Source organism: Spea bombifrons, chromosome 5, assembly GCF_027358695.1.
Source record: "Spea bombifrons isolate aSpeBom1 chromosome 5, aSpeBom1.2.pri, whole genome shotgun sequence".
Lineage (NCBI taxonomy): Eukaryota > Metazoa > Chordata > Amphibia > Anura > Pelobatidae > Spea > Spea bombifrons.
In genome coordinates this window covers 26,064,541-26,089,618 of record NC_071091.1, presented here as the reverse complement: position 1 = coordinate 26,089,618, position 25,078 = coordinate 26,064,541, and the positions used below count along the sequence as shown (strand labels likewise).

General features: G+C 40.6%; 1 protein-coding gene across 3 annotated transcripts in view; it reads right to left on the bottom strand.

Moving 5' to 3' along the window:
* UBE2E1 (ubiquitin conjugating enzyme E2 E1) overlaps positions 1–25,078 on the bottom strand; it is a 30,533-nt gene that overhangs the window by 1,411 nt on the left and 4,044 nt on the right. For 2 of the 3 annotated variants that reach the window (XM_053466656.1, XM_053466658.1), the window contains exons 2-5: positions 22,366–22,553; positions 19,056–19,106; positions 3,565–3,697; positions 92–239 (exon numbers count right to left, since the gene is read on the bottom strand). In XM_053466656.1, coding sequence (XP_053322631.1) covers positions 92–239; positions 3,565–3,697; positions 19,056–19,106; positions 22,366–22,532 — 499 coding nt within the window. In that variant the 5' untranslated portion in view covers positions 22,533–22,553. Of the gene's footprint in view, positions 1–91; positions 240–3,564; positions 3,698–19,055; positions 19,107–22,365; positions 22,554–22,654; positions 22,808–25,078 lie in introns of those variants that run through there. The other variant, XM_053466657.1, reaches the window with a different exon arrangement.

Below are 25,078 nucleotides of genomic sequence, written 5' to 3'. Positions count from 1 at the left end.
AGGAGTTTCTGGGAGTTCTGCTTTAGCAGGAGCATTCCATAATGTCTTGTAGTAAGGGTTACATGCATTGATTACTAATCCAGCATCTTACCAGGGTTGCAGTCTGTGAGCAGTGAGCAGATGGACAGGAGGACTTTAGAAATGGTCAGTGCTGGGCTCCAGTTATCTTTCAGGATATCGAGGCAGATCACCCCCTGGCTGTTAATGTTACAGTGGTAAATCCGTGTCCGAAAAGTCACCTGCAGGAAAAGATAAAAAGTTTGTGTAAATCTGGTTTGACATGCACATAACATTTTTGTATACACACAGAAATGGCCCACTTTGCATGATTATCCACTATCTTTGTCCGCTAATACGAGAGTTAAAGAGCTGAAACCTGGCTCCTTTCATATGCCAGGGGTCTTGTTCGAGTAAATAATGTTATTGTATAGAAAAATGAACAGCGAACCACCTGTATATAGAATTATTGGCTATTCCTGTAGTCTTCTGACCTCTTGTGGTTATACCAGGGTATTGCACTTACTAATACCATGCCTCCTACCATAAAGGCTATAATTATTAATAAATTGTCTCCAACACAGACTCAATCAGAAAACAAGGAGACACCGTCACACTATAAGTAAATGCTTTACCCTGTTTAAAGCAGCTCATATAAATGTGACAAATTATAAAACTGCTGAACCTCTAACAGAACATTTTTAAAGCGTGTTTATAACCCAATCTAATCTGAACTATCTGTGAGTGGGCTCTTAAACCACTGCCACATTAGACAAGTCAAGGAGGGGGGGCATTCTTTTCACTTAAAATATGTAGACGTTTCAGATTCGGTTCAGTTGCGAGCACATCTACTTTGCCCTTATTTCCTGTACCATGAAGCATCCCGAAAATCTTATGTGCAGGAAAAACCGAAGTACAATATAGATTGATGTTTAGGTGGGTCTCCCATGCTCCAGAATCAACTTCTCTCATCAAGTGCAAGACCTGCTCACCTTTATGCGTTAAATATACACAAGAGATGTATAATTAACGACATGATTACCAGCTAAGACAACACCTTAATTACTAAATAATTACTAAATAAAACCAGGGGGAAACAGACATTACACACACGATTCGATTTTTGGCTTACAAATGATAACATCACAGTCATAACAGTATTATCAGTCTTTTATTTGCGTCTTTCATGGACTGATAACCTGTGGAGTGGGTACACCAGTGTCTATACCTCCGGTCTCATCAGTGACGTATTTTTATTGTTTAACATTTGCACACCGATAACATATACATACAGGACTTCACTACAAGAGGGCAAAAGGTACCACGTCTATATACTATGACACATGCTCATAAATAAACACACATACCAGATTGTATTTGCAGCTCTCAAAACGTACAATGTGCATTCTTTAACCCGACTGAAAAGGTACCTTTAAGAGAAGCTGCAGCTCCAGATCCGTGCTGCAGTTTTCATGTCACTATTGGCTGCTTTAAAGCAGCCAATCAGTGGCAGGAAAGCGCGCATACTGAAAATGGAATGCAGATTTAAAAAAACAATTTAGTAGGGACCCTCTGCTATCACATGCTTTAAAGTGCATATGAGGCAAGGAACGTCCTTTTAAATGAATGTTTGGAGAACCAGCCTCGATGTTAGATTGATGCATTGAAGAGCTACAAAAATGCCGATGCATGAAAGCTTGCAGTGGGTTAAAAAAAAATTCAGAAAATTAAATAACCCTTAGAGCACACAAAAAAACCCCAAACAGGAAAGTCATTTTGTGGAAATAGACATTATCCAAGCTCTAGTTTTCTGCCTAATGATGTATTTCTTTATGACTGGTAGGCAAAATGGTTCATGGTTGCCTGCTCATTTCTACAGTGTATGAAAACAAGCATACATTGTTTGCAGTAAAATGCCTTCTGTATTTATTGCTCCAGTGTTTGGTATCAGAGTAATGTACAGATAATGAAGCGGCACTTAGATGCAATTTGCTAGTATTCAGGTAATTTGCTCAAATGCTGAAAATGTGTAATTTAAAAATAAAAAAAATAAACATCTTCATGTACATTAGTCATATCAGAAACAGACAGACTTTCTGAAAGCTTCATATAGAAAACCGCTATTTAAGCAAGATGCTTGCAGCAGCTGTGTATTGGGCGAAATGCCTATATTTCCAGCCTTAGCCCACTCGGTGGATCATAGGTCCCTGCAGTTTCCCCTCCAGCGGAAGTTGCCCAAATGACAACAGGAGATTTGGGATCATCGGATTTCATGAGACTGTTTTAAACTAGCACGTAAGCAGCTAATTATTGCAATATCAGAGTCGGGTCATCCACATTCATCCATCCAATTCATTTTAACCAGCAGGATCTAAACCCAAGACACTGCCACGCGTTGAAACAAGAAGTGGATGGTGACCGATATTTCTTGGAGACCCTGGGGCTGGAGCTATTATAGAGCGAAATCAACCACGCTTCATGACCTCCTCCTGTAACTATATGTACACTGCTTCACAAAGAAACTGAGGCTCGACTTTGACTGTCTGACTATAAAATATGATTTTTTTTTTTTTCTGGTTCACATGATATACATTCAAAACAGTTTGTATTGATGCATGTTTACTTCTGCAATATTGTATAGCGGATGTTGAGAGTGCAATTCATGTTTAGTCTAAGTGGAAGAGCAGCATTAATTTGCGGAACACATAGTGATGGCGCAAGATGTTTTCTTTTCAGATCATGATACTATAGGGAGAAGAAAGCAGACCATGTGGTGGATGTGTTCCCCAACTGTCTTAGATAGCTGCTTAACGTCTAGACCAGGGTTTTCCCAGTGGTTACTGGTTACTGTAAATTCGAAAGAAAAATATTAACCCAATAATCTATATTAATGCCACTGTGAAGATTCCTAATCTAAACGGTTGGGAGAACATTAATGTATGTGTCCAGAAAAGAAGAAGTCTTATCGCTCTGGTATCTTGAGAAAGGGTTGGTTATTATAATCACACACACACTGGTTGCTATAAGGTCACTTTTTTAAAACTGTGCACCAGAATGAGATTTCATACATAACCCCAGCTTATATTTTAGCAACACTGGAACAAAGCTTGAAAAGTTGTCCTCGCCATTGTAATTAGCGAAATGGTATTAACGCAGTTGACTGCTATGTTAATAAGACCAATTCTGAAATATAATCCCCAGCGTCCTCTACGACAGAATGTATAGTACCTGCCCCATAAGGAGGTAGCACATTGCAGTTGTCACGTATACTCTATTTAGAACCGTTTAAAACGCAACACTCTTGCATTAAAAACAGATTTTGGAAAAATAGTTGCCTATGTAGAACTATGTCACAGTACTCGTTGGTAGGTGTAGCCAACAGGTCAACTGTCAAGCTGTGGAATTAGAATTCTGATGGGGGTAACCAAAAGGCACACTCAAAACCTTTATTGGTTTTCTCAAAGCATTGGGGCTTGCAATGTAGCTGAAGAGCTTCTTGTTGGCTACCCACAAGGGGGGGGGCATCGACAAGATGACACAATCTGGCTTTAACAGTGAAATACTGACCTTTGGAGGCTTGAATGGGTATTCTGGTGTGAATGTGATATCCAAGAAAAACACCCCTCCTTCATATACAGATCCTGGAGGTCCTAGGATTGTTGATCTCCATTCGTAGATATTATCTCCCTTTGGGCCAGCACTAAAAAAAAAAATAGATAAAACATTTAGTTTTGTTCTGTTATAACCCATTTTGCTTTACCTGCTGAAATGTTTTGTAGTCTTTTGTCGTTTAACAATGTACTAGGATATTTGGAGGAAGAAATAATTTAAATACAAAACAACTCCACTAAAATTGCCCAGAAATAATCATATTTTTGTGCAATGTGGTGAACTACATGTTTTTTTCCCCCCCGCAAACAAAAGCAGCGCAAACATTTTTAATAGCCCAGTAACAAGGCAGCTAACACACTCCGCTCTGTCCAAGAAAGTTGAGAAAACCAAAATAAATGGATATCCCATTAGTTTACATATGATCAGGTCTTCATGTAAGATGATATGAAAGTAAAACACAAAATGCTTCCGGTAGTGTCCCAAAATCTTTCCATCAGAGTGACCTCCTCCTAGAGAACTCGTGGTCCACTGACCACAGATCACTGCTATATGCGACGACCTTGGCAGGAGGTCTAAGTAAATACGTTATCAGAGTTGCTCCCGTATTCTGGTTTACCAATGTTTGTGGATACTCAAGGGAGGGAAAAAAAAGGAAAAAAAAAAATTCAATGTGACTGCAATGCCAGGATCTACGTATAAAAGAAGCAAAAATAAGATCTTGTTTTATATATATAACAAACAGTCTTTTGTTGTATAAGCTGCTGCTTATAAGACCCACCACATGTACTAATTCAATCATTCTATTACACATCCTAGTGCCTTCTTAGCCTCATTGCACTCATTATGTTCTCAGTGCCACGCGATATGGGATTCAGAAATCCCCTCCATGTTAAGGTCAGTCTGGTGACCACATAAGTCTACAGCGATTCTTTATCTTCAGTCATTGAGAGAAACATAGAATATATATTATATACATTCATATTCTCCAGGCTTTCTGTCTATGGTCACATCTCTCATTTTGGATGGGAACATGTCTTAATTGGGACTTCGTGACCTACTGATAGATCCTTCGAGGCATATTGTTGGAATATTTTTTATTTTGCTTACACAGGAGACAACTTCCATTTTTTGCAGATGGTTCTGAACACACTCACACCTAGCATTTTGAGCTCCTACAACAAGGAGAAACCAGGGGATGGAAAGGTACAGAGGGATTTGGGTCCTTAAACGGGAAACTTGGGAGGTATGGTCTGACTAATAGCTTTAGCAATATATTAGATCACCCAGTACCATGAAAATATGAGGTTTATAATACACTGAAACATTCCATGTGTGGGACCATTACAAATACCTACAGTTTCATACGTCAAATTAGACTTGTGGAGTTTCCTGCTCACCTCTATAGACCTTCAGCAGGAAACACCCTCTTCTGAGGTTGCTATTTTCAGAACTTCCGCAACGTGTGGTCTGTGCCTTTCCAAGCATATAGCAAGCAATAAGGACTGTACACATCACACAAAAGGACTACTTTTCCAGTATGCTCTTAACAGAAAGTCACAAAAAGGTATCCTTTTACCTACTACTATAAATTTGCGTGCCTAGAATTTATCTAGAAATGTTCACAATGGATTTAGTGTAAAACATACAGATTAAAATTAGCCGTGGCATGATGGTTTACTGATTGAAGAGGTTTACAGAATGGTGGGAACGGTGTCTAATTTGTATTCTTAATTCACTAGATTATTCCTACATTATAGCAGTTGGTGGTGTACAAAGATACAGCAGCAAGGTGACAACTCAGACAAGGTCCTTGCTACAAAAGACACCGAAGCAGAAGGAGTCTATAGGAACAAGATCATGGTGGACATTTACTGGGGTCTGTGGTAGACAATTTAATGATGTTCCATAGACCTTCTCAAACCTTGCCATGGACACTGGTGTCCTTGCGCAGACACTTTGCCTATCGCTTAACAAAATGTGTTCCACAGAGAGATGTCCGGCCTGCAAGGGAACACGGATCACTGGCTGACTTGTAAGACTTACAATCGCAACGATCTCTTTTTTATTGTGAACAACAAAATCACAATCTTCTAAACTTCTAAACAGTGTACAGATCTCAAAAGCATTGGATTTTATATTGTTCATAAATCACCAATATTTCCCTGAAGCGAGAAGAAAACTGATGCTGGCCGAGCATTTTCCTGTTCCTTTAAGAAAAACACCTCACACTTTGAGACGGAATGCATTGCCTTTTCTGTTATTTATGAGAAAGGACCGTGTACGCCAATAGCGTTATACAAAATAACTGGTTCAAAATGTAAAAACCATCCGCTTACACAAAGCAATCAAATACGTTTTTTTTTTGCCAGCAATAAAATTGTCTTTGTAAAGCCTATTAGTCACAGGGAGCACACACTACACAAAATTTGTATCACATTACCCTTGTTCTTTTATGTTTCTCATTTAAACGGTTTCAAACTAATCTCAGTAACCTTAAGAGCAAAGCTGTGCGCACAAAACCTCAAATTTCCAGACAGGGCGACAGGAAATAGAAGACGATCATTCACAGCTATTAACCAAGCTCGACGAGAAGAAATGTGATTGGAATTAAAACAAAAACACACAATAAGGGGTTTTTAAAATGTTAACAAAAATTGAGTGTGAAAAAAACATGAATTAACAATACTTTATTGTATATACATACACACATACATTTTTTATTATTTTATAGACACACTTGGAACAAACCACATTCCAAAAGTTTGATCAGCGTATTCAGCTTGTGAAAATACTGTATGGTTCCAATTATATGCTGCACGTCCCCCCCCCAATTTAAATTTTAGGGGTAAGACATTCTCAAATTCTCCCTACCTTATCCCCCAACAGCTCCCGTACCCCCAGTCTACTTTCCCTCAGCTCCGCTTCCTTGTCAGGCCACCCGATGCAGCCCCCCCCAAAAAAAATGGGGGTGGTGCATCAGGGCTCCCCCGTTCCTCGACTGGAAATGGGGTGAGCCTGTGTCTGTGACTCTGCTCTGTTGTGAGAGTACTCTAAATCGCCAGAATACCGCAGACAGATTCGCGGAAAGAGGTGCAAAACGCTTCTCTTTCTCTGCAAATCTGTGCCCGGAAGCTGCTGATGCGAGCTGGGACGCCTGACAGAAGACCTGGGGAAAAGTTAGCGAAGACAGAAGAACAAGACGATGCAAGAGAAGCGGAGCTGAGGAGAGAAAGGAGACAGGGACATGGAAGCGGTCAGCAAAAAAAATTAAACATTTTTATTTAACCCCTTAACGACAATCCCCGTACATGTACGGGGTTGCCGTGCAACGGGTTAACGACAATGCCCGTACATGTACGGGCTGCTGTTAAATAGCTGCATTGCCGCGATCGCGCCGTTTTCGCCGCGATCGGCGGCTTTGCAGCATCCACAGAAGCCTCACAAGTGAGGCTGACCATGGATCCGGGGAGGGCAGCCCTCGGCAGCCCTCCCCGGAAGAAAAATGGCCGCCGCCGCACCGATCATCAAAGATCGCGGCGGCGCCCGGCTAAAACTGCTTAGGAAGCGATCGGAATCGCTTCCTAAGCATAAACTGTGTTGCTGACATGCCTCAGTATCGAGGCATGTCAGCAACACTACCCCCCGACCCCCGATCGCCTTGTGATTGCTCCGAGGAGCAACCACAAGTGCCATCCTGTGAATGACGTTGCCGTCATTCACAGGATGGCATTAACAATAGATCTATCCAGACCCTCTTGAGAATTCTCGAGCTCCTTCTGCAGGTTGAATGCAGGTACTGCATCCAATCATGCAAGGTCAATGGAGCCCAGCTCACTAATGAGAGTGACTAGTAAAAAAAAAAAAAAAAAAAAAAAAAAAAAAAAAATCAAAAAAAATATTCAAAAAATGTTTCAAAAAAATGTCAAAAATATGGTAACATGTAAAAATCCCCACTGTCACCAAAAAAAAAAAAAAAGTTTTTAATAAGCAAGTCCTAAAATTTTTTATCTTTACAAAAATTCCATTATGGAAAGAGTTAAAATATTGGCATTACAAATGCCCATAGGGTGTCTAGTATTAAAAAATATATGATTTGATGGGGTAAATTGAATTGGCCGGGTTCAAAGATGTCCCAAATATGGGACATGGGGCAGATGTCTAAATGGCAAAAAAATACACACCTCACAAAGGCGGCCTTTTACCTCCCAAATAACCCTACAAACCCATTCATGGGGGGTATCACTGCACTCAGGAGATGTTACTGAACACATATTGGGGTGTTGTGTGACACGGACATATACCAGGAGCGATAAATTTATACCTGAAGTACAACATGTGTGAAAAAAATACAAAAAGAATTACTACCATAAAGTTTCACAAAGGGTAGTGGTAAAATTAGTGCATTGAAAGGGTTAAAATACCAGCATTTCAAATACCTTGGGGTGTCTAGTTTTTAAAAATATATGATTTGATGGGGTAAATTGCATTGGCCGGCTTCAAAGATACCCGAAATGGCACATGGGGGGAAGAATTACCAGATTTGGAAAAAAAGGTTTTGAAATAGCAAAACTCTACCTGTACTTATTGCCCCATAACGTGCAGAAAAAAGCAAAAAAACATAAAAACATTGGGTATTTCTAAACTCAGGACAAATAGTAGACTCTATTTAGTAGGTTTTTTCATTAGTTTTTGCAGATGAGTAAAACATTTCTGTTTAAAAAGTGAGAAAAAGTAATTTTTTAACAAAAAATCCCCATATTTTATCATTTTTTTTTATAGTAAATTAGATGATATGATAAAATGAATGGTATCTAAAGAAAGCCCTGTTTGTCCTGAAAAAAACCCAATATATAATATGTGTGGGAGCACAAAATGAGAAAGAAGAAAATCACAGCTAAACAGTAACACTGAAAAACGTTAAAAGAGCCATTGTCCCGCAATATACTACGAGTAAAAACCCCTATTGTCCTTAAGGGGTTAATGCTTGTAAATGTGACAATGTTTTTGTTTTATTTATTTTTTTTTATTTAAATGCTGCTCAAGTTGGTAAAGGAGCAGTCACTGAGGTACTCTCCACCACTTGGTTCGGAGGCATCCCATTGTGTTTCTCAGAATAAATGCTAGATCACTGCAGTGGGAAGGGTGTAGCAGTCTAATATATTGCTTCTGTGAGAACTTGGAATTTGTTTCTTTGACAAACTTTCCCCAGTTGGTGAAGAGAGAGCAATAATAATACTCAATTTATTAGAACATGAATGTCACTGTGGTCTAATTCTATTCAAATGATATAGAATAACCAGCAGTACTGGACATACAGGGGTTTAAAAACAAGAACATGTTTGAACAGTTTAGTGTGGGTTACACAGACGCTGCACTTTCATTAAATAATTGGGAAGCCTCATACTGAACTATTAAATTGTATTTCCTTAATTGCCTTACAATATCCTTTTGTTTTTTTTTTATATGTAAGTGGTAGTTTGTGAAATGATGTATTTTCCCCCAACATCAGCAACTCTGCATACACAAAGTATTAAAAGTCTAGACATTCCCAGTGTGGCGGAGGAGACAAGGATAGCATCTTTCCAGCTGTCCTTGTCTGATCTGCCATCTCGCAGTTTGGTGGAGCACGTCAGCTCTAAATCTTGAAGACATCCCTACGTGGAGGCACACGGGTATCACATTAGTTCTTGCGGGGTGAGCTTTGTGAGCCATATCCTTCCAAGAAATACATGTGAGAATCGTAGTAAAGAATATGAAATACCACCAGCTTTACAAAGCTACAGAGCTGCCTTTTAATTGAAGGCAATAAACACGTACATTGGGACATTCAAAGGGGAACCAAATGGAAGAGAAGAGGATCCCATCAGGTGCTGAAGCTGCTGGAACCTAAACGTTTTAGCATACTTATTGCTTGGCCATTCACTTAGCCATAAAGGAGAATTTGGTCTTTTCTTGGTCATCACTAAGGCAATCAGCTACCACCAGAGCAGGCATTCGCTGGCACCCCAATTCTGTGGCATAGTTCCTTATTATACACGTAAAGGTCGTGTAAGAAATCAATCTGCACCAACTCCTCTCCCTCGATCGCATCTAAAAAGACCACAAAAACACACGCCGTACACTCGTCCTTCACAGAGAAGGGACCATCTGCTCAAAAGATTCCTTACACAGGCAGCTGAAGAACTGGAATGATCGTTTACCATTCACAAAAACGGTTAAAACGGTAATAGTGACCAGAGAGAAAGCGGCCGTCGAGACGAGAGCCCTCGACGATACATCTTATTGCAGTTCTTCGTTGTCTGCGTTTAATGGGCAAGTCGTATTAATGTATGTCTATTCACCATATCCAGAGAATTCAGATTTATGGCTAATCTGTAACCATACCGTGCTTTAAAGCAAACAGCTGTGCTGAACTGTAGCGAGAGATCATTCTGTAACCACGAGGAACAATAAAACTACATCTCTGGCTACTCCGTTCTGCTCTACTTCACACACGCACAATTCATGCCGGTCATACAGAAACCTTAAATACAGCAAGGCTACTAAGACTCCCAGGTGGCATATAGGAAACAGAGTGCTGGCAAATAAATACATAAATAAATCATGAAAAAGGTAAAAAGATGAGATGAGAAACAGCACCCTTTTAATATAACCGATTCGAGAAATGTTTTGGAAACCCAAATATCATAAGAGACTTTTATATAAAACATTTTTTTTATAAACGTTTGGGTACATTCCATGTTTACAACAGAAAATACTATGAATAATAAAATAATAAAAATATTAAGTTGTTACGTATAAGCATTTTCTCATACCTTGTTCGTAAAACCAAAATACCACGAAAAGGTGTACAACATACATAAAAACACAGAGACCTATGGAGAATATCAGTAAGGGCCACCAGATCCCCGAATATGTTCCTAGTCACAGGGAAAATGGTTCTGGCCCAATCCATGTTAGTGGTTATTGATAATTTCCAGGTTCGAGTTCCATTAATGTTCTAGAATTGGCAAAGCTTTATGACAAGCGCTAGAAAACGGAGGCTCGCAGGTAAACTTCTGTATCTGAACAGAGAGCCTAAGCAGACCTTGTGGTTTTTCGGGGCATATGTAACTTTACATTTTCTTCTACATTGCCCCAGTAAAAAAGTATCAACATATATATCTTTACTCTTGGGGGTAATACAGCCACTGCGTATCCATATTTTGTGTAAGAGGGAGCACGGTAACTAAATATTTCCAGAAAACAGTTATATTACCTGAATTGTCTGGCCATATATATACATATACATACATACACACACACACACTAAAGAGAGAATTGGGTTTCAACTCTCAACTATTACAAGGGGCATGTTTAGCAAGCAAAGGCTGAGATACCATAATAGCTTTAATTATGCATTATGCCGGGCGCATCCTGCAGCAGCTCACTGGAGATGGCCCTTCATAATGTATAAATAACAAGTTGAAACCACATCTCTACCGCCAAATATCCCTTTAGGGAATAGAACCCAGAGACATGACAGATGAGCTCTTCAGTTTGTTTTTAATTAATTTATTTTTTTTTAGCAACAGGGTGGATACTTTGCTTTACTGTTCAGGGATCCAACACATGGCTTTCCATAAAACATATAATAAATATAGTAATAGTTTTTTTTTCTTAAGAATGTCCATGATCTAACAGAAAAGTGCATTCAAACAAACTCACGGCACTTATTGTACACATGGGGTGTGCTTATTATTTAAAGAGCCTAGATTGACAGATGGACTGAAGGCAATATTAAAAAATAAATAAAAAGGATTTCAGCATTTATATTACACTTTATTTTATTGTAATCAATATTGTCTGCGTTAATTACAGACATTCAGTAAGAGTCGGTTAGCCACATGCATTCCCCTTATTTGTTCTCCAGGATAGCTTTATCCACATCCCACGCACACTCAAATTCTTTTATGGTTTTAACAAAAATAAACATTTAATAAACTTGGAATTTTCAATGTGCAGCTGTATTTAAACCCCGGGTGTTTAATTATATTGCTATACATCATTCTGAAGATACTCCGTGCCAACTATAGATTCAGAACTATCTTTACAGGAGTTATTCGGTTCATAATTTACTCAAGTGCTCGAGTGTCATTTGAAAGACAGAACTTTTGCCTCCTTTAAAGCACGGTCAGTAACTGAAGAGATAACTGTCGGAAAGAGGAGTTATTAGTTTATTAAACATAACCGTATAATAGCAGCCAGCAGGGAAAGAACAAATTCTAGCCTCAAAATGTTTACACACGGGCAGGAACCACAACAACTGAACATTGCCACACACTCACTTTTAAAAAACAGCTGTGATGGGCCTGTGCCTCTAGGGGACCCGGGGTGACCCCTGCAACCACTCCGGTCCAGGTCGTAAGGGCCCTTTCTAAACTATTTTGAACTGGCACGGGGAGACAGGAGCCAGACAGGAAGCTGCAGGAGCGGTAAGCGGGGCCTTGTCTGTATGTATGTGAGCATGAATGGAGTGTGTGTTAGTGTGGTATGAGTTTGCGAATATACATATGTGTGCCAGATTTGTATTTTGGAAGGGGGGCCAAGGGACAAAGAAGGGACAGTTTGAGGGCAAAGAAGACAGACCGGCTGTTTGAGGGCAAAGATGGCACTGACCAGCTGTTTGAGGGCACTCACAAGCTGTTTGGGGCAAAGTTTGGACATGTTGCTTGGTGAAGTGAGGGGGGGGGATTTTCGCACCAGGGCCATCTGGTTTCTAGTCACGCCCCTGCCCTAGGACGAGGAAGGATTCAACATACAGTCGTGTTAAAATGAATGTACACCCTCTGAATTCTATGCTTTTACATATCAACACTCATCTGTTCCCTAGCAGGGTACATACAACCTCTGAGGAATAACATCTTACATATTACACCATGTCCTAATTTATTTAACGAAATTCAAAAGGCCAAAACAGAGAAGCCATGTGTGGGAAAACTTAGTACATTTTATGATTCGATAGCTTGTAGAACAACCACCTTTAGCAGCCATAACACTGTCTCTCACATTGTTGTGCAGGAATTTTTGGTCGCCTCTGCTTTACAAACTTACTTCAGTTCATTGAGGTTTTGGGCATTTGTTTAGAGCTCTCTAAAGCTCCTGCCACAGCATTTTAATCGAGTTGAGGTCTGGCTTTGCAACACCTTGATGCTTTTCTTTTTCAGCCATTCTGTTATAGATTTGCTGGTTTACTCGGGATGATGGTCCTGTTGCACAATCCAATTTTGGCCAAGCTTTAGCTGTCGGACAGATGGCCTCATATTTAAATGTAGAACACTCTGGTATACAGAAGAGTTCATGGTCGACTCAAGGTTCCTTGGTCCTGTGGCTGCAAAACAAGCCAAAATCATCACCCTCCACCACTGTGCTTGATAGTTGGCATTAAGTGTTTGTTCCGATATGCTGTGTTTGGGTTTCACCAAACATGGCGCTGTGCATTATGGCCAACATATCCAGTCTGGTCTCATCTATCCATAAATCTTATAACCCAAGACAAGCTGCCATGTTCTTTTTAGAGAGAAGAAACTTTCTTTTGGCAATCCTTCCAAACAAACCATACTTGTTCAGTCAAGTATTTCTAATTGTACTGTCATGAACTTTAACATTTAATGTGCTAACTGAGGCCTATATGGGTTTTTTTTGCAATTTCTCCAAGCATTGCACAATCTGACCTTGGGGGAATTTGCTGGGACGTTTTCCACTTTTGAATAATCTCTCACTTTAGATTGATGGACTTCAAATAGTTTGGTAATAGCCTTTATAACCTTTCCCAGATTGATGGGAAGCAACAATTGCTTCTCTAAGATCATTGCTGATGTCTTTCCCCCTTGGCATAGTGTTAACACACATATGAACTCTTCAAAGCAGCAAACTGCTAAAACGTCGGCTTTTATATATGCCGTCACAGTTGCTCACCATCAATTAATCCAGGGCATTTGATTAGCAGCACCTGTCTGCTACTCAGAATCTTAATTCCTATGGAAGCAGTAAGGGTTTTTCCCCCCACACGCGGCTTCTCCATTTTGGCTTTATTTTTGTTGAATACATCATGACACGACGTAATATGCCATGTGTTGTAGTTCATCTGACCCACTGAGGAACAGTTGATTTTAATTATGTCATAATATGTAAAACCATAGAATTCAAAGAGGGTGTACTTTCTTTTCCACATGACTGTACATAGATACTTATTCCTACAATTTATGTATTTGCCAAAATGTTATTTTGTGTATTCCTCGGGTTATTAACAATGTACCATGACAAGCAGTGAAGTCAGAAATCAGCATTGCATATTGTATAACCGGAGCACAGCCTGTCAAAATTTGCCGCTGTTTGCAGGTACCGGTTATCAATCTGACAGCTGAAGAGAAAATACAATTGTTTTTGTTGCAAATGCACTTTAAGTTATAAAAAAAAAGCTTTTTATTAGCGAGCTTGCACACATTGATAATAAATACTTGTTCCATTTACTAGGTGAGGAATTACTGCTGTAAAATTACAACATAGTCAGTGATAAGGATATATGATTTGGCTGGGAATCATGGCTGCATAGTCCCCAATCCTGTATTGGATGACAACTCACGTGATGCTCAACCGATTTTAGCAATCTGGTAGCACCAGATTTCTTACAGTTTCAGAAACACTTGACTGGCTGAGCATAATGAGAGTTGTAGACCACATGAATAGCAGCGAAACTGTTGCTTGGACATTCAGTAATTGCACTGAAAAATCTATAATTGAAATCTATAACTGCACGTCGAGGGGAATCTGTATCCTTTCAATATAACTGATATGATTACGCAATTATTTTCCGATCGGAACTAAAGCAACAAACACGGCGACTGCTCTTTGTAGCGTCCCCTCAGGTTTCATTAGAAATCACGTTTCTGGGACATGCATTGCTGTTAATTTGTAGCTGATCTTCACACAATTGCCTTTTGTGCCTTCAGACTAACATTCAATGTGACAATAACAATGATGGGAAATCCAGTAATGACAGCACAACAGCAGTCTCTAGAGAGAGAGAGGAGGCTGAGAGCTGCTACATTACCGCTAGCAGATGGATTCAAACACCACTGGAATCTAATACCTAATTTAGGGACACGGGTTGTGGCAGGCGATACAAGTAGGAAATGCAGGAGGAGTGGAAAGTGTGTACGTTTTAATAAAAGGAAAAATAGTCAACACACACCGCAACCCTGTACTTTACTGAGTGTTCCCCTGTGAAACACCATGTAGAATGCACACCCCATGCTGGACATTGGAACACATGTCCAGGCCACCGGCAGTTGTCGGCGCTAGGAGGATTAGTGTGTGTATGCGCAGTGGATGTATTTGTGCATAGGAAAGCTGCTTACCAACCAAAGCACGGCTAGCGAATAGCGAAGAAAAACAATAGTTGCTTACGATGTTAACATCTAGGTTTTCTTTAGAAAGGTGTCAAAAGAAGCAAATTGTTTTCTAGAGCACAGACCACATGGAAGTGTGTCTGGGTGTGTTAGGTTATTAAGTATGGCAATTTAGAGCATTCCACACTCATCGGAGAAATGATAAGATCTTGTCCAACTACTTTGAGAAGAGTAGAAATGGAAACCAGGCCACTGAGTAGCCTGGCTAAAGGCCATACGCAATACCACAAAGACAACATGAAATTTAAAGAAAGCGTCTTTCGTGTATTCCCTGAACACGCGCAAAGCAAAACCTGATTATGAGATAATGCTTTTGCGTTGTGTATTAAATAGGCACGTGCTCTACAGCCTACTCCAGAAAAAGACGTTTACTATGCCAGCAGCAGCCATAACACATTGTCCACATCGTGATTGCACTTTGATGGCCAATTTTCAAAACGGAGTATGGTTATACTTTCTATCTTAAATCCATTACAAACCAGTCATTTATTAGTTCCATGACATCACTTTTCTCAGACGTTTCTCTTCCTTCACATGTAAATGCAGACAGAATGCAACGAACCTTCCTCCTCATTGCTTCAACTTCTCTACGTTGCACCAGAATGGCTCTTTATGCGCAACTCTAGTGGCTCGTATTTATAGAGTTATTAAATATAAAAGTCAGCCGGCAGGAATGTCCCCAAATTACCCTACATTTACACAGCTATAGATATACCCCCCACCCAGAGCACAATATGCTTGTTTTATACAGGAGAAGGTCTATGGACTATAATAGGAATACACAAGGTGGCAGCTCATTTGTGATACCGTATATCACATTGTGGAGAAAGGAAAAGGGTTTATTAAAGAAAATTGGGAAAGTGAGAATGATAAACTCAGCCAAAAAGAGGACATTATTTCAGGAATACAATTCATTCGGTATAACACTGAAAACCATTTAACGTTCCTCGATTAGTTTTATATAGTAACGTAGTAAAGATAAGTGCTGTTATTGTTTGTATTATTGTTTTTCTGGGAGAATGGCTTTAAATCTTAAAACCAAATAAAATAATTTAAAAAAAAAAAAACCCCACAAAAAAAAACACGCATTTAATTTAAATACTAACCACACCACTGATATAACACGTCTCCCATCTCGACAGGAAACGCACAACGTCAAAACAATGTGTTCAACAATGGAACGCAAAGTCAAGCACTACTTTTAACATAATTAAGAAGACAAATCTATCGTTGAGTGCCAAACGGCCCACTTTCATTCTGACCACCGTTCTAGAATAGAATTCCAGGCCTAATGTAGTTGCTACAGACAAAAGAACTTTTTCTGTCCTTCTGACAATGGATGTCACCTTGTAAACATCTACATTTATAACTATGAAGCACAACATCTACTGCGGGGCACCATCACTTACTACTGAGGAGGAACCAAGAGACACGGACACAGCACACAATAATATTTCCTTTACCGAGTCCATTAGATCCGCAGGAAGCATTTAATAGAGAAGAGAAAAGAGCAGAAAGCAGTGTTGAGAGTAAATGAAGTGCGCTTCAATATTTTGACTACTAAGTAGATGTCATTACTGTCCGCTACACAACATGTAGTTCTGGTATGTTTCAGATCGCTTTGTTAGAAAGGGAATTCACCATACTTCTAGCTTTCTTGACCTCTGTCTGTTGTGTCCCATACTATAAAGGGTTCCATGAGGCCCCATTTTAAGCCTAAACCCAAGACACCACGAGAAGGCACCAACATGACCATCTTGAGTGCTTGTTACTGCTACTACAAGAAGGTACTACTTGGGTCTAAAGGTCAGGAAGGTCTAAAATATAAACAAGAAATGTGATCTGCATGGGTTAAAGCAGAACAGGTATATATACTAATTAGCAAATATTTTTTTTGCAAAGTGTACCAACGGAAAATGATCTGTAGAGATCCTAATTCACCAGCAGTACGGTATTTTTGGGAGCTCAGCTTCTCACCAAATACAATCCCACGGGATTCTACATGCGGAAGTCACGCGCAGGTTAACTTCCGTGAACAGATCAAATTTGTTTAGCTCACACTTCATAATGTTACTAGAAAACACAACTTTCTATGTAGTACGTGCAACTATAATTATGCTTTGGTGGAATTACAATGAAACGTCCTGGCAGGCAGTGACGCGTGGTTTTGGCAGCAAGACGAAGATGGAGTTACATGGATTAGTACTCCAAGACAAAACAGACTTATACAGATTAAACATGGGACCTACTGCGTTGTGTGGAGATGGATATCTCTCAAATTGGTAAGGACGTCTAGGCACTATTTTGCCATAACCATTCACGAAACGTCATATCAAGCGAGTTATGAGGTGGCTTAAGATGTTTCTCCGGGTGGACCTCTTGAAATGAAGATATTTGCAATCAGCCTTGTGATTGCTCGCATACTGAAACGGTAGGCCCGATGATTTATGAAGAAAAGAACCTGACGGACAACGTCTACACGTCACACGTTATTTACACGCGTGGGTTAATGAAACCAGTAACTGAAATTGTGTATGCATGTAACATGTAACAGAGAGCTCCTTTTATTAAAGAAATAAAAGCTAGAGGCGAGAAATAAAAGGTGCGAGGGAGCAACGCAAAGGCGGATCAATGCATGATATCGGGTTTTGTTTACATGCGGCTGATGTGCTTTGCCTCGATTGTGTATTTTCTTTCATTTCTTATTTGTTTTGAAACCAGATTACCGATTCCCTTGCTCTGCGGGTTTCAAAGTATGTCACCGATCGCAAACGTTGGGGGGGAAAAGTTAATCTGCGGAGCGCACAGTTTCTGAAGCCAAAGCCTCAGCCGTCAGTCACCGGCCGCTGGAACCGCGAACAATCGGCAGTGCAATAGAGGCACAGAGGGACGCGGAGATTCCACGATATCAGATACTTCCATATAAAAAGAAAGCCCGACCAGCTAAAAACGTCTCTTGGGACAGACGACGTACCAAAGGCTGTACAGTGCTATGGTTTAATGTCATTATGTGTCCCTTGAATGGCAACGTACACAACTACTACATTCTAGCGATGAAACGCTGAAATGGCAATCGCCACCCTGCTCCTATAGTTCAAAAGAACAGTAAGAGGCTCTGGCATAGCAATGGGGCTTAGAACGAAGGGGATGCGTTAAGAATTTAATGGCAGTTTTCCCCCCGGGACACAAACGCATCGGATAAAGTCACCGCTCCCTATTCCGTTCTCCTCGGGTTCAAACAAAGAGGTTTTCACTTTCCCGAGGTTGAGATCCCAATTTGTCCCACAGCTACACTATTCGGTCATTCTAAACAACATGTCCGTTGTACAGCGCTACGGTATATGATGGCGCTACACAACACAAGAACCAGCAAAACAATGCAGCAAAAACCCAACCTGTTGCCTCTTTAATTTAATTATTTTTTTTATAAACTATCTCATTGGCATAGGGTGGCCGGTATAATGCTGCCTGAGAACTTCCCTCTTAATGTGCAGATACCCAGTTATACTACCTGCAATTAACACATGACGTTTTATATTCTAAAATATCACGGATAAGAAGGGATCCCTGACTCAATGCCAAAATAATTACATATATCATTAACCTTACAAATCGAATAATAAATACAGAAAAACACAGGGAAGTCCTGATCATCAAGTTTTAAGCAAGTAAAACAGTCAATTTAACGGAAAAAATATACAAATCATGTAATTATTGTAAACTAAAAGCACAATATTCATAAACAGATGATATACACAAGCAGTAGTGGTTTTTGTGAATGAATAAATACATAGATAAAATATACACTACGTATCCCAATATAATGAGAAAAATAGTAATAGGGGCTGGATTAGATAAATGTGTTTAGAATAGATTAGAAATAACGCTACAAAACTTTAAAAAGAACCACTTTTATAAATTATAATACTGGAAACAAAGCATTTTGCGGTTCAGAAGAATAGAAAAGCATGTTATAATACAGAGGCTGTGACAGACCTGCAGTTGGGTGGTGGGTCCAAGGTGATATCCGCCAGCTCCTTCTGAATCCTGTATAAAATAAAAGACGCCGATTAGCCTTTAACTGCTTCGCTGAGGGGCTCTACCGCCTTCCCATACGGGTCACAGGCTATAAATTATTAGGGATTATAGAACATTAATAGAAATTAATATTTCTCTGGTGAGAAAGAATAATGTGCTGATACATAAAGCACCTTAATATCTGTTTATACATTATTAACTAACAATATCCTAATAGCACTGATGTATTGAGTTTATTTCCGGTATACACCACCATTGTGTTTATTGATCTTGATTATATATATGTATTAAATTGTAATAAATATATTGGGGCACTGAGTCATTTTAGCTTTTTCTTTTTTTATTTATTTCAATAAAAAAAAAACGTCAAATTGGTGCAGTATGGAGAATAGATGGCACAATTGCCAGAAAAAAAAGTCATTCTTGCACACAACCTCATTCATGTTGATGTTATTTCTAATTATTATTGGTTGCTTTTAAGTAAACATAGAGAGATTATTCAAGTTGTCTTTTTTTCTTGTAATCACAACTTACATCGCAGAGAATTTGGGCGACTAATTTTATTTCTAGTTCTAGCGCGTGCCAGGATGCGTGTGATCGTCCTTTCTGCTTATTTATGAGTTAAGGAATGAACAGTCTCAAATTTAATGGCACAAAAAATAACTAAAAAAAAGGCTGAGATGGCATGGAATGGCCCCGTTTCTTTCACTTCTCAATAAGTGCTCCTGAAACCAGTTTCATTTGCCGAGTGCGGACAGGCACCTGCCACAACCTGCGACTGCGTGCAGTTTAACTACAATAGGGTAGCCGGGGATCTTGGGAATTGTATTCCACATCTGCTATGCTCAATCTCATATGATAAATTTGGGCGTAATGTTTTTTGTCAATTTCATCGTTTGCCCCCTTGAAGCATAAACTATCCGTCTCTGGTGTGTCATTGGGACATAGGAAAAGATGAATGAATGGGAGGATGGATGGATGAATGAATGAATGAATAATTCACCAAGGACCACTTGAGTAAACCTAGTAACGGAGGCTTTTGCTGAGGTCAGGGCTGGCCACAGGATATTTTAAAATGCCAACACAAGCTGCCACCTGGGCATATTAACGGCTTCTCTGCAGCAGGCGATCGCGGCTTTCACTTCTAGTACACAGCCCAAGTGTCTTAAATTTGTATTGTTCATAGTATGAAGATTGTGAGCCGGTGTGAGTGGGGCCCTCATCACCTGTCTTTAAGTCAAATTGTTATATACTACCTATTATTGTCTGTCTACCTTCTGTACAGCGCTACGGAATATGATGGCGCTACAAATAATCAACCCAAGTGGGTTTAAAGATGTTCCCGGCTGTTTTGTGGTGTCCAAAAAACACACAAAACACCTAACCCTACACTTCACTCCACTTTCCTGAAATGACATTTGGATGTAGAGAGTAACGAAACATCAGAATCCAGAGTCACGTTTGTAACACAGCTAGCCGGGTGATTCTTTTTAAATAGATTATTAGGGCTCCGGAATGCCCCCCCTCCATTGAAAGATCCAATCACACCCGACGTTATGGACTCCTGTATCGTGGAAAGACTTATCTACTAAACGCTGCTTCTTGATCATAGAATTCACGGATATCATCGACTTACAGCTCTCATTGACTAATAGCTTCATAAATACATCGAAACAACCACCATGTGACTCCCTTATCTCCAAAACACATTAGATGGCAATAAAGGCAGACGTGTTCCAGCAATAAAATGAAAACACGCATTTATTATTTTTAAACAGATTCCTGGGTTCCGTTTGCAATGTTACTTGCTGTGGCCAGGCGGACGGTAACATTTTAACGACACTGTTAAAGATACCGTTCATGGGAATTGATCTGGAACTAAAGTCCCGTGTGAGCGTATCCTCATTTTGCCCCGTAGATAAGTGGATAGATAAGTGGAGCAGACTCCCAGCAGAAGTGGTATAGGGCAACATAGCGCTATATGAAACGATAAATAATAATGATATTTAAACATGCGTGGGACAGACATAAAGTCGGCCTGAATCTAACGAAAAAACACCAGGCTCTGACTTCTAAACTCAGATACTGCATTAGGATCCTAATAACTTGTCAGTTGATTGATGGCTGAGTGTGGTGGGAGTTGTAGTCTGCAAAGCAGTTAAATGCATGCCCATAAACCATTAACAATTTACAGGGGGGAGGGTTAAAGAAAAAATTACTTTCTGAAAAAGTTGAGTTTTTTAAGGCTAACCAAGTGTAGGCAGAAAATCCACGCGTGACACAACAGTCAGCAAATCGATCACTCGGCCAGTGATAAGGTTCTGACAGCGGAACATAACAGAGGCTGTAATTATGGATTATGCTGCTTCGTGCATTTAATGCAGTACGATTCCCCCGAGTGGACACTTCTCCCCCCCGACAGGGATAAAGAATCCCCTACATCACGCGTGAAACCAACCACAACACACACACACCGGAGGGGTACAACATGGCGGCCGCAGCCCTTACTAGAAAACCCCTTGTTGTCACCGAAAGGTCTCCCGCCCCATTGGAGTGACATTATCGGAGGGTCCCCCAAAGCGGAAACCCGCCGTAGATGGTGACCCCACGCCGCGAGGGGACCCCTGGAAGCTAACATGCAAATAAGTGGGCGGCACCTGAGTATGCAAACGAGCCAACGACGCTCCTCCCACATGGCTGCCGTCTAGCCCCCACAGCAGAGCCTTGCATGAAGGGGGAAGGGGGCACGGGAAGGGTTAAACATGCCGGATACCTGAGCTCAGATGCCAAGGGACTCCCTTAAAGGGGAAGCGGGCACTTTCTTTTGTCACCCCCCCCCCCAAAAATAAAATAAAAAAATAAATAAGTAAATAATTTCACTACCGGGCGTCTCGTAGGAGACAGACCCAGGACCGAGTCCATTGTCCCAGTAACAGCCTCAGGCGGCGCACTGATCGCCCCGGCGCAGCCAGACACACAAAGGATGGCACCGGCTGGGATTGTTACAGCGCTGTAGGCCACACTGGGCTGTTAACCCTCTCCGCGCTGGCCTGACATGCACCCCTCGCCTATATAAACACAGAGGCTGGGAGGGCGGCGTGTGATGCCTGACACCCGGAATGTCCCCGCAGACAGCACACTGGCACTGCTGTGCCATCCTAATGTAAAGTACACGATCACGCAGGATGATCCCTTCCAGCTGATTAGCACTTCCTATGAGCAGCACACAAAGCATGCTTGATATGCCAGGAGAGGGGGGTGCATTTACCTTTTAGCGCTGGTGGACAGGAGTTTGGAGTTCTTGCTCATGCTGACTTTGGTCTCCTTCTTCTTGCCGCTGGAGGAGTTGTTGTTGCCCGACTCCCTCTCTATCTGCTGGCCGGAGGTGGTGGATGAAGAGGAGCTGGTGCTGGCCCTGGAATCGTCATCCGACATAGCGAGATCACACACACAAGCCTGCACCAAAGCAGAGAGGGGAGGAGGAAGAGGATATGGGTGACCAGAATATCCTCCCCCCAAAAAAATAACACCGATCGATCGCCTCCCCAGTAACACACCAGTCCGGTTATGCGCTGGCGCTGGTCCCGAGGTGCATGTCTCGCTGGCACCCCAGTTGCCGTGTGCTTGCAAACAGTTGTGTGCACACAAAGCGGAGTCGGTCTGCAGCAGCACAGCCAGCCGCTCACACACCCCAACAGTCTCTTCCTATACGGGCGGGGGAGGGGGAAGGGGGATTTAAATGCAAAGGAGGATCCAAAAGGTTCAGGGGGAAAAATGGTTTCTGCAAGGAAAAGGGAGCCTGAAATGAGAGAGATCTGCCACTTTCTGGGTAATTGCCATTGTCTCAAACACCATCGCATTTACTGCCAGCAGACCACATCTGGGGCCATTTTGTGACCACTTTCCAGTAGCCCTCTGCTGAAAATGACCCCAAGCTCTTCCAAAGGGCTACCAAGAGAATGCAAAATAAATGCCTCTTTGTTATTCATATTTGGCATGGCAGTCCTTGTACCCCCCAAAAGTGGCATTCCCCATGCCAAGGGGCACATCTGGGCAAGCGTGGCTAGGGAAATATGCCCCTGATTTCAAAGGTATATAATTACACTGGCAGGTCATTCTCTAGCAAATACTATTAAGTAACAAGCTGATCAATATGCAAGAGGGGTCTCATCCACCTTCCTCATTTCATGCGTACATATTCGATTGAAATATTAATTTTTCACAATAAAGTATACTTAATCGTATGCGTTCCTACCAATTACCGTTATATGTGATGATTAAAAGTCCATATGTACAGGATGATGAACGTCCGCGTAAAATTTAAAACGTGGGCTTCTGCCCAAAACAGCTTTCATGGGACCATCTCTAATGTGCCACCGGATATATATTCTAATCTTCCTAATAGGTATTGAAGTTTAGTTATGTTTTTTATGTATTGGTGTGAATAGCTTATTTTTAGGTCTATTTACACTGGAATCGTGTGTATGTTCTGAATAAATACAATTATCCGCCTCTGCTCCCAGCACAGTTTTTTTTTTTTTACTATCGCTACAGTGTTTCTTATTCTATAGATTTATTTTTATGTAATTTTTTTTAGCTCTAGAGTGTAAGATTGTTACCTAATTTATCAGTTTGTCTGTGAATTCTAGTTTTGCCAGACCCTTTGAATGTATGTACTGTAAGTGCAGCGTAAATTGTGGGAGCTATATAAATAAAATAATAATTATAATAATTCTGATTAGGGGACATCGCAGTTCTATTTATGCATATTTGTTTTCCAACTCGAGTAGAGCTTAAGGATTTGCTAAATAAACTGAACCTGAGACCTTTCATAGTATTAAACTTTTTATAACAGCTATTGGTTTGTCTTAGTATACCAATTCTAGTTTTGTCAGATAATAATAATGCAGAAATTGTAAAAAGCTGGCAGCTGTGCTAAAAAAAATAGCTCTAATATCAAAAAAGAAAAAAAAAACTTAAAATAGAGATTTTTAAAGCTAGCGTTCCAGTAGGTATAAAGCCGCCAGTTCACCTTAAGATACCAGTACAATCTCTCACAAACTGGGCTGTATTTTAGAATTTGTAGGGCAACCAGCACAAACATTCAAATGGTTTTATAAATAAGGGCCACATTGTCCAACTAAGAGAAAAAAATGAACATGCAAAGGTGCGGAGAAAGAACATGCCAGCGATAACCCTGCTATAGCCATGGATTTCAACAAATTCTGCTGTTTTAGGCCAAATTAATACAAATGACAAAATGATATCTAAGTGAAAATACATATTTGGTGTTAAATTGAAAATGTAGATGTTAATTGATATTCATGCTTAATGCATATAAACCCAAACTACGCAGACCCTTCCGCTCTTTTTTTTTGTAGGAGCAGCTAGGTATAGCAGGATCCATTACGGAAATCATAGGTTTTCCTCTTTTAAAACCAGATTCCGGTGGGTAGTCTGAGCCGATTGACCGGATTGCCCAGGAACCACCGTGATAAATTAGCTCTGACGGCGAATGAATTCACCAATTGTTCAGCCAGCCTGCAGGGTGTAGAATTCATTGGTGTCCGCATTTAAATGGCAAATCTTGGAACTCTGTTCTCAACCACGGGAAATCCATCAGAGGGTGACACCGTATGGAATGTTTCCGAATATCTCCTTGTGAGATGATCGCATCGGGGCCACAATTAATGTCATCATTTATTGGGGTGCAATGTAGTACTCCATAGAGAAATCCTAGACAGTCCCTACACCCTCTCTTCAGTCTTTTGACTTTGATACTCCTTGCCTGTCTGTCTTGTATGGTATGGATACTATGTAGCAGGGTTCATTGTTGGAGGCCATCACAAACGGATGCATCTAGAGATGAGACACGCACACCCTTGTGCTTGTAAATATGTGACAACACACAAGTCCAGGATTAGTTTCATTATCCTGATGTGTCATAAGGGAATGGTTGGTTGGGTGGTAATCTACACGTG